Raw genomic sequence first — 10,905 nt, 5'->3', positions numbered from 1 at the left:
CAACAGTCCACTGTGGAGATTCACTCAGCATAATGGTTATTGGAAAATCACAAAGAATAATGTAACAAACTACAAAACTTTATGGTCGTGTTCTACCTACTAATTCAAATAAGATAAATGTTAGTTATTCATTTTCTATGTGTGTTTTGTTTTAACATCTCCACTGACTGTTTAATGCTTTATTGGTTTTGTTTGAATCGGTTGGTATATGCGTTTGGTTTAATATATTGACCGCATCACACTTATTGTAGCATTGGTAGAAGAGGACCTATGAGAATATATATGGAAAGGCCATATGGAGGTTCTCACGGAGAGATCTTGATACTCTGTAACTCTGTTGTTCAGAATTTCAACTGAAATGGAAAAAAAAGAGAGAGAGAGAAAGAGTGAGAAATATTAAGGGGTTATTGAAGCAGGAGTCGGGATACTTGGTTCTTGTGCCAGTTCTGTATGCGAACTGCCAATATATTCCCCACTCTGAGTTTCATATCCTACACCTGTGAAAATGGGGCTGTTGGAAAGGGTCACAGAGAGTCATACGGCATGACAGTTCATGGCCTCACTGAGTGCTAGTGCACAGAACTGCCCTAAGGTGACAGAGATGCGCTCAGTCATTTAAGGTTTCATCCACACAATGCCTGAACGTGTGGATGAACAGCCACCCATCTCTCCACTTCCTTCAACATATATTGGGAAAACATGTTCGATACCCACCATTTTGAAATATGCAAATATGAAACATACTTTAAACTTTTTTTATTTGAATTGTTTGGAGCCATGCAGAAATAGCCAAGGTGTGAAATCTAGGTATATAGCATTTTACAAAATTACTCTCTTGAACTTTGGAGAAATTTTCGACATCTGTCACACACTGAAGTGATTATGGTGTGTTAAATACGTCTAAATTTTCTAATGGAGTCTAGCAAAAAGGAATCACGATTCTCAAACGTGCTGTTGGAAAGCTCGTCATTATATTTGACAACTTTTGTTTACTTTATTGTAAAGCAGCCCATGAGAATCAGGCAGGTGTTTGCAAAACCTATATTCTCATGTTTGATGCTAATCCCAAGTTGCCACCATCCCAAATGATTCGCCTGAAAACAATTACAATTTACAGCTACTTCCGTTATTCCACATACTCAAAGGGGTCTTTGTAAAACATTCCTTATGATCGAAGGGACTTGTTTGTCTAATGGTCTAATGTGCAGTCAAGCCATAGGCTCGGTCCAGGACAGAGTTCGTGTTCTGGGCCAGGTTCTGGGGAACTAGTTCACCAAGAGAACAGAACCATCACCTCCGTCAATTAAATGAAACACTCCAGTCGTGAGAACCTCAAACCTTCAATGACTAATATATGCAATTCAGAATTCGTACACTTCTTGTTTAATAAGTCCCTACCAGTAATTAATTAAGATACCCTGGAATCTTAAGTGGCTTGAAAAGTCACATTTTCCAAGTGAAGGACTCCTCAAATTAAGTGTGTGCTATGCCTGGCTCTGGATGGGGCAAATGGGAGATCAAAGGGGTGGGGGGTGGGGTAACGGGAATCCAACAACAACAATTTTTTTTTTTTTAAAAAAGCCACGATTTGAATGAAAATAATGATTATATTACTAAATTATATCACTCAAAATTCAAAACAGCTGGAGCAATTCTGATAGATTTACATGGAAAGCAACACAAAATGGCAGAGTGTAAAAAGCACGATCTTTTACGATATCACGGGAGAAGTATATTGCTGACTGCCTTTAAGATATTCATTGTAGTCAGACTGTGACAAAATTACTTTGCTTTACTTCAACAACAAAAAAACAAAGCTAGAAAAGTGTTAAAGAATTAATATTCAAAAGTGATCTGTGCCTTGGGCTGACAACTCACACTCCTAACAGGAAAACATTTCAGAATTTGTAAGCTCATTGGGAAAACACAGTACTGGCTGTCATTTTTTCATAGAAAAAATTGCATATTTGCTCTCCACATTTCAATTTGGAAAATTTGGAATGCTTAACTCAAGCTCTACGTTATAAGCAATGCCTAGTAATGAAAATATTTACCAAAGCCTTTAGCAAATGCAATTGTGTAAATATAAAAGATATCATCTATAAATATTATTCATATTAATACTTAAAGAAACTTACTGTTCTACTGGTAACTTCTACATCTGTGAAACAAACATGCTGCTATTCAGTTCATCTACTGATAATGGGGGTATCTATAGTAGTAAAAAAGATTTTAGATTAAAATAGTTTCTTGAGAGAATCCCATTTATTTTGTTCACTGTTTGGACATGGCAATTAAAAAGCAAATCAATTTCACAGAAAAAATGAGACATATTAACCATATCCACTAATGGTTAATTTTGCAAAGCACAGATTAGAATGTGGCTTATTCCCCCCAGTGGATTAATGCTCTGCGTGCTGTGTGGTTATCACTTGTAATTGAAGCAGCTGTGGAACGTGCAGGCTTGAAGCATGGTTACCACCTCAGTAAGGCAAAACAGCCCTCACGTTACACGATGATTGTTCTATGTATCTCATGACAATTTCGAGACTCTCCCCCAATTTAAAATCTGTCTTGGACTCCACCTGCAAATACCTAAAGCAAATGAAAATCACAACAACACAGGCACATCTAAGGTCCGTGTGAGATCTCTGATGTCATCACTGAGTGTCACCGAGTGTCGGAGTGTCAGTGTGACAGTGCTGACGTCATCACGGGCTAATGATAAGGATATCTGTGCCCTGGAAAGAAGTGTGCTGTTTGGCTTTCTTTCCAGCAGATCTGAAGGTAAAAGGTGACGATAGTACCAAGGGCAGGTTCAAACGCAATAACTGAAACAATGGTAGTAAAATAAAATAGATTCTTCTCTTGACCAATGAGGAAGTATTTAAGGAGTACTTAGTATATGTGTTTGAGGATTGGTGTGACAGCAGCAATCGTGAAGATAGCACAGGAAGAGTGACCTCCGGGAACTGACTGAAACTGAGAAAACTGCTGATTCACCTCAGGATGGGTGGCAGATACACCCATCCAGAAGATACACAAGAACAAAAATTCTAAGTGTGACGACTGCTTAAGAAACACCCAGGAGTACGGCTCAGTGTCTCTCGCCAATCCCAAAGGCATATACTGTGCCTTAGCAACACACGGTAGTTCTCTACGTCTGAACAGGTAAAATAAACGGCCAAACCTGATTGCCTGTAGCTGATGCAGCGAAGGGGACGCTGGTGGCAGGTGTTGGTGCTGCAGACACAGTGGTGGGAGCTGCGCCGTGCATCATGGGCACTTTCAGTAGGCAACCACGGAAGCAACACACGGGAGGGTGGAGAATTTACGCAACCATGACAGAAAACGATGGGACGGGGCGCGGTAGGTAGCACAGCAAGAAGCCATGGGACATCATCGTAATGGACACACCGGGGTGCAACATGCAATCACAGCGCAAAGCAACACAGCGTGGAAGGGGGAAAAAATTTAAAAAGAGAAAAGGGGAAAGCCCATTATAGTTACCATTAAGGAAAACGGCATCACTCTCAACAGCTAGTTGTTTAGCAGAATCCCATTACATAGTTGACTTAAAAGGCTGAATTTTCGGAAGGAGCTACGATGAGCGCATAGAACAAAAGCTGATTTTACCAAGGCTACCTATTGGAATGCCTCGTCAAGCAGGTGACTGGGATGCACAGTTGAAATGTGAGTGGGGAAGTGTGAATTGGTGCTTGGGTTCGCTAACTGAGAGACCTGAGTATCATCATTAGCTTGGCACGTGCATAGAGACAGTTACAGGTATACTTACCTGATCTACATGTGGAAAAAAAAAAAAAGGCAGTTCGATTGGTGGGTACGTGGTGGGGGAGAAGATATGAAGAACACAGTGGATTGTGCATGCAGGTTTTTAAGTACACCTCTGGCAAATCCCTTGGAAATCTACGCTGTCCGTCAAACAAACACATGGGGGGCTTCCTAGTAAACACCCGACAAAATTTTGTCTTCATCGCAATTATTGAAGTGACGACTGTAGGGTTAGCAGCTGTCACGTCTCTTTCAGAATGTTCTCTTTTTGCCTTGTCTAGTTTCTGTCTCATTTTAAAAGCTTTTGGGATGCTTTTCTCATTTCTAGCTCATTTTGGAAAGCAAACTAAGGAATTAATGTGTGAATGGTACGGCGTGAATAGCGAGCATGCATATATAATAATTTATGTCTACATCCATTGAGTTCAGATTTTCTGAATGTCTACAGAGAAAGTAAATGGCCTGGAGAGAGGAAAATCAATATATACAATGTCACAGAAACCACGAATGTACCCCAAGTGGTGATTAACAGAAGTCCTGTAGTTACCCCTTAAGCGTATCTCCAGTAACCCGTTACCTATAGACATCCCTTAGTGTATCACTTGTCGATTCTAAGAACACTCTTGCTTGCCCTTTCGGAGCACAGTGCCACTGAGGCATGCAGTTTGCATTCCTACACATTTCACCAACTTGCAGAAGTCTGTTCTAATCATACGCATGTGATGCTCCTGTTAGTATCAGTGGACATGTTTTACTTCCTATAGGGGACAGCCGATCCCTCCATAACGGAGGCCCCACCTCCGAGGCCAGGGGTCACCCCCTGCTATGTTCGTGAGTGCTACTACTGTGTGTCATTTTGACCTTTTGTTTTATTTCAGTAAACCTGTTTGTCCCTTTTGGGTTCTGCATCTACTCTGGTCAACCAATAGGACGGAGGTCAGGCTATGGCAAACTCTCAAAAAGGATGAAAAGCACTGGATTGATAGGACATGGTGGGGTGGGGGGTGTGCGGTGGGACAATTCCTCCCTGTATCAAATGGAGCTGTTTTCCCCTGGTCTGTGCCCATGGACTGGAGGAACTGAGAACTCCTACAATGGAAACAAGTCAACTTTCTTGTCTTCTTCAATGTTAGTGACGTAAAAATGGTCTTGAGGTGGCTACCAGATTGTATTGGTGACTGATTAAAGGATCGGCGGGTAAGTGATTGTTAAGAATCACATATCCCCAAAGAGTCATTCTGAAAGGATTCTGTTGTGCCTAGTTCCCATGCTCCTGGCATTTCCTCCCAGGACACTACAGAATTCATCCCAGAACACTACAGAAGGCTCTAGCTTTGCCTAACTCATTCCTTGTCAACATAGAATGCTTTAGATCTTGTGGATAACTTTGGTGGGGGAAGGGGGGCAAGAACTGTTTTGTTATACTTTATGAATTACACGTTAGAAAGCAACAGGTGTAAAGCTAAGAAGAAAACTGCCCATTCTGGCTGGCTAAGGAAATGTTTCAAAATAGTTCAGCCGCAATTTTTAGGATGAAAGGAGAGAAATGGCAGGGTCAGTATTTGGCCCCAGGGGCGATCACCTAGGACTCAAGAGCGTAGCACTGTTGTCATTCCACAATGACAAAGATGTGAAACAGACAGCACCCTATTAAATCTTCACTCTTCAGAAAATGTCCAAAGAGTGCTACAAATATCAGTTTTAAAATACAAAAGTGCAGAATTCTCTTATTTTCTTCCTACTGGGGATGAAGTACCCTAAGCTGCTTACGCTTAGCGATGCAACTCGTTTTCTAGGATACCTGTACATATAAATTATTCTAATCACGGTATAGCTGCATTATAATCGTAGGAGAGGGAAAGGTCTGGTAGCCACAGTGGTGAAATTGCAGTGAGAAGTTAAGTACCTTCTTGCAACTTTTGTCATCAATATGCTCAGCCTTCCATAGAGCAAAGGCAGGCCACCATACCACTTCCAAGCTTCTTTACCTTGCCTGCTTTCTCTCTTCTTTGTGCCCTGATGCTTTCCAAACGCCCCTTCCTCCCAAGCTGGTGGCCCATGAACCACATCACCAGTCACTCGTCTCCTTCACAGTCATGACAGAAAAACACTTATTTTCGGATTAGAAAAAGTTGAGAATGCTTGTACAAAACCTACCAACACTTGAAGCGGGTGCCATGCACAGTACTGGCCCTGTACACCATGCAGAAAAGCGTGAAAAGTAAAGGAGAGAGATTTCATTACTAAATCTTTACGGAGAGAAATCATTTTTAACTAGAAAGATATTCTTTGCAATATTAATTAATGAGCACATGCAAATCCAGTAAACTCCCATGCTCACAATTACAGCTTAGTTTTAAGCTCCCAGCCCAGGTAATCAAAGTAATTCTTGGATTCTTAGGTATAAAACTGAACGTTAATTGTTTCTTTAAAGGAATTACCTTGCTTAAATTGCATTTTTATTTTGGACACCTATTACCATAGCCTCATCCACCTCACAACGGTGAACTTGACGATGAACACAGAGCAAAGAGGTTTTTCATCAAGAGGGGGCGCTCAGCCCAACAGGTTTTAATTTTGCCATTAATTAGGGGGAAAGGGATTCTTCTGACATTTCGCTCCTAAATCTAGACTTTAAATTAGCCATATCCAGCAAAAAAAGTCTAAAAATTGTAAAAATTCTGTTTTTTTAAATAAAGAACTACTGTGGTTAAAGACTGGTTTTCTATGGCTTCTTTCTAAATTAATTAGCTGATTAATTTAACAATTAACCAATGGGTGTTTTCAAGTGTAGGTATATAATACCATGTGTTTAGTACGTTTATATAGTCAATAAGGTTCTCTAAACTAATTTTAAAGCATAGCAGTTTCATTTAATAATAGTTTCCAAACCGGGGCATTTATGATTCTGGTAAAAAACAAAAAAACAAAAAAACAAAAAAACAAAAACCACTGTACTCCCAGTGGTTAGTATTTTCAATTTATTCCTAATATATGCTCATTCTTAAAGTACTGAACCACAGGAAGAAAAGTATTTCTCCTCATATGTGGTATTTATTTGAACAAAATTTTCTATTCAGTTTGGTACAAAACTGTTATGGTATTACATATATTTGAATGTAGAAGGTAACAAAATATCCTGCATAGTATCAGGAAAATATGATAAACTGCTCTATTTTTTATATTAACTGGTATAAGAGTTAAAGGCTAAAAGTATGTGAGATATATATATATACACACACACACACACTATACTGTCTTATAACTACACTGTAAGTTCAAGGGTAGGTTTATTATAACTATCTTTGGCATATCAAAGATATACAGATGACGTGTTTTTGCAATGCTGAAGCTGGGAAACATTTTTTTTTTTTTTTGAAGGGTGACCAATGTCTTTTCAGGGGATACCTAAGAGTCAAGGAATTAGTTTGAGACTGAATCAAGTGAAACAATCATCAGAAGCAAAAACTAAGAAATGTTAAAAAGAAAAATGTCAACAGTTTTTCCTCGTTTGATTTCAAACCATTACTTTTAAGGAATCATAGAGACATTTGGTCCGAAAGACTGGCAGAGCAAGTCTAACAGCCTTGTTTTATTTCCAACCCAAACACCTGTCCACAGTTCTCCATTAAAGCTCTTTGGCAGCTGGTGTGCGCTGTACCCATTCACAACATGGCTAGACTCGCGTGGCCCAGAGCCCTGTTCTCACCTGCAGGGATAAATGCCGGCTGCGGGAGCTGCAGGTTAGCCAGAGCCTGTTGGCAGTGGAAAACGCTGGGGTTAAAGACCGGAGTGGCACCATTGGTCTTTTCAAGTGCCGATCTCTTTGGTATCAGCTGAAGCATACCAGGCTGGAGGGCCTGTGAGGGAGGGAGGGAGGGATTAATAAATAGCACCAGAGAAAGTAAAAAATGTACTCAAAGCAAGCAGGCAGCAGTTAGATAGTGTGGCCCGGGAACCCTTCGCCAAGGCAGCCTATCCACTGAGCAATTGACTAGATGAGTACTTAATCCCAAACGGGAAATACACATACAGGGAAAAAAAAAAAACCCTGATTTTCAACTTCACTCACCTAGGCCAATAAAAAGGGGCCTCCTCACTTGAGCAAGATGTGACCTCAAGCTTAACAGCAAATAATCATTTAAAATTAACATCTCGGGGATGTTCATCCATGAATCTATTACAATGAGATGAGCAGAAGCAACAGATAGAGCAGGAAAGGGATTTTGGCCAGCTAAAATTTCAACATGGATCTAGGAGATCAATGGTGATGGTGATAAAACAGATGATACTGTAGTTCCATAAAACAAAATCTAAATTCTAGAAGGACTTCAGGTCCAAATCCATAACTGTGCTTCTCCCAATTAACGTGTGAGGGAAAAGCAAATTCTTTTCTTCCCCACCACCCGCCTCACCCAGATAACATAGACAGCAAAATGCGTGCAATTCTCATTTACAGGTGCTCGCTGTGCATTTCAGGATGTATCACTGGCTTCATTAAGTCCTTGTCAGGTTTAATTCTAAAATGCATTAGAATTTAAAATCCTTCTTTCATGTCTACACTTCTTTCAAAATCCCACTGTGCTTACAATACTCAGATTTGCTCCTGGATCAGATTCACTGGAGAAGTTTGACATGACTTTTTACTTTTTTTTTTTTTGTCAGCAAATTACATGTGACTTAAAAAACATGTCCCAGTGACAAGAATTAGGCATGCTCCAAACTCTTAAGGAGACAGGAACACTTGTGTTGAGTGACTAGCATTCCACATGCCAAAAAGGGGGCAAGCCATGACCTCCTTTTTCCTGTGGATCACAAAGTCTAAAGGTATCTCTATTTTCCTTTGGGAACTAAATATTTACCCTTCACGTCTTTTGCTTTTAAATGCATACAAACTGCTTTCAGTGAAGTCAAGCTGAGCTACGCACATGAACATGAAGAAGGTAAAAAAAAAAACCAAACAAAAAAACTTTTTTACAAAGCATTTCAACTCTGAATCTTTAAAAATACAGAAAGCTTACATTTCTTTCTTTTTTATGCCTAGCTTCTTTTATTTATTTTTTAAATTTATTTTTAAACTTTAAATTCAATTAACATATAATGTATTATTGGTTTCAGAGGTAGAGGTCAGTGATTCATCAGTCTTATTTAAGGAGGGCTCATTCCATCATGTGCCCTCCTTAATGTCCATCACCCAGTTAGCCCATCCCTCCACGCTCCTCCCCTCCAGCAACCCTCAGTTTGTTTTCTAGAGTTAACAGTCTCTAATGGTTTGTCTCCCTCTCTGATTTCGTCTTGTTTTATTTTTTCCTCTCTTCCCCTATGATCCTGTTTTGTTTCTTAAATTCCACATATGAGTGAGATCATATGATAATTGTCTTTCTCTGATTGACTTATTTCGCTTAGCATAATACCCTCTAGTTCCATCCACGTCGTTGCAATTGGCAAGATTTCATTTTTTTTTTTTGATGGCTGAGTAGTATTCCAGAAAGCTTACATTTCTTCAAGAAGCCTCCTTTATTTGATCTTACCTTGAACCAATTCTGGTGGCCAATCTGACCTTCCTGCTAAGATCCTGCTCTGATCAGTTACTCAGAAAGGAATTTTATATTGATATTCACAAGTACCAAATGAAGGCCTACCAGATAACAAATAGTTAACTCTCTACATGGAAATTTGGGGCTGACTTATATGTCTTCTACCAAACACAGCCAAGTCATGAGAAATGGACACATACATATGAAGGCCCCATGACTGAGCATGGAACAGGTGTTCAATGGCATAAACAAGCCATTCCTTGTATATCTCAGGCATGTGAGAACCTTTCTTTTTAGGGGGCCTACTGTATTCCTCCTCTCTATTATAGACCCACACTGCTCCTAAACTCTATGCCACCAACAGAAGTGATCAAAGAATTGGAGGTTTAAAATCTGCACTGAACATTTTGGAGACCTTGCTATTTCTGTAGCTTAAAATCCCTTCATTCGAAAGAATTTAAGACCAAAACCACTTGGTGAAGTCTTTTTAAAATTCATCAACAGACTAATTTCCAGATCAAGGGAGAATTGGTGCTGTGTCCTTCCATCTATACTCCCTGGGAAAAGTTTGGAGAAATTTGGAGTACTTGCCTTAGAAAAAAGACACGAGAGCCCCACTCCTATGGAATAGGGACTGACTTATTTTGTGTAATGAAATTAGTGTTAAGTTCCAGTGATAGCAAGGTAGATTGCAACTCAATGTGAGGGAAACCTTCTTCACAAATAGGGATGTTTGAAAATAAATGCATCTCGTTTAGGAAGTGGTAAGTTCCTGTCATGGGCTTCGGGATCATGAGGTTTCCTCAGGGTTTGCTCCCTTATTGGGATTATTATACCCTATGACACGAGGAAAGGCCCACGTCAAAAAAGAAATTGCAAGTCGCTTATCAAAGTCACTGATAGCTATGACCAACTTAAGTAACACTAATTCCTATTTCTCAACCCATCACACTGGAGTGCTGTGCGTATATTTTCCCGACCTCCTACCTTACTAGCACAGTGTCCATGAAGGTGGCTCACGGGGCCGAGAGGTAACTTTCTGCCTTTGTAGGTTATTAGGATTAGTCAGGCTATCAAAAACCACTCAAAAATAATTTCCTGTTTAAATTACATAATGTAGCCTTCCTCTAAAGATGGGGAAAAAAGCACGGTCAATGAAAATCATTAGTAAAGCTTTGAAACGATTATCTTGACAAAATTTCAGTGAATGAAGCAGAATAAATAGGTTCTCTCTTTTCCAGCTTATAACCCTGGCTATTCAGAGTAAGATCCATTCATGACTATCCAAGATTATGGTTACAAGGATATTCGACAAGCTGGGGGATATACTATCATTTACCCCGCAACGGTCCACAACACCTAGTTCCTTCTTACTTACCATAGCGGCAGAAGCTGAATGGTTCATCTGGTGATGAGCTGCCCTGAGTTTGGCTTGCAAGTGTGCAGGAGGATGAAAGTACCGGCATTTCTCCCGGGTGCATCGCCCCTTGATGTAATCCATGCAGATCGTCACGGTATTATCACTTGCCTCAATCATGGAAACATCCGTGGGGTGAGCATAGCGACAATCGTTTTC

The 10,905-nt window shown here is 40.0% G+C and overlaps 1 protein-coding gene across 1 annotated transcript; it reads right to left on the bottom strand.

Moving 5' to 3' along the window:
* Nucleotides 1-6: 6 nt before the first annotated feature.
* On the bottom strand, nt 7-10,899 carry LOC102746152 (muscleblind-like protein 3). The gene is made up of 6 exons (XM_081811089.1): nt 10,708-10,899; nt 7,502-7,652; nt 5,950-5,985; nt 3,191-3,285; nt 2,139-2,212; nt 7-353 (listed from the first exon to the last, which is right to left on the bottom strand). The coding sequence occupies exons 1-5, from the start codon at nt 10,864-10,866 to the stop codon at nt 2,156-2,158; spliced, it is 498 nt and encodes a 165-aa protein (XP_081667215.1). The 5' UTR covers nt 10,867-10,899; the 3' UTR covers nt 7-353; nt 2,139-2,155.
* Between the last annotated feature and the right edge of the window lie 6 nt (nt 10,900-10,905).

The sequence above is a fragment of the Leptonychotes weddellii genome, unplaced genomic scaffold, assembly GCF_054177405.1.
Source record: "Leptonychotes weddellii isolate Sample4059 unplaced genomic scaffold, ASM5417740v2 HiC_scaffold_5490, whole genome shotgun sequence".
Classification (NCBI taxonomy): Eukaryota; Metazoa; Chordata; class Mammalia; order Carnivora; family Phocidae; genus Leptonychotes; species Leptonychotes weddellii.
This window is presented reverse-complemented; position numbering and strand designations above follow the sequence as displayed.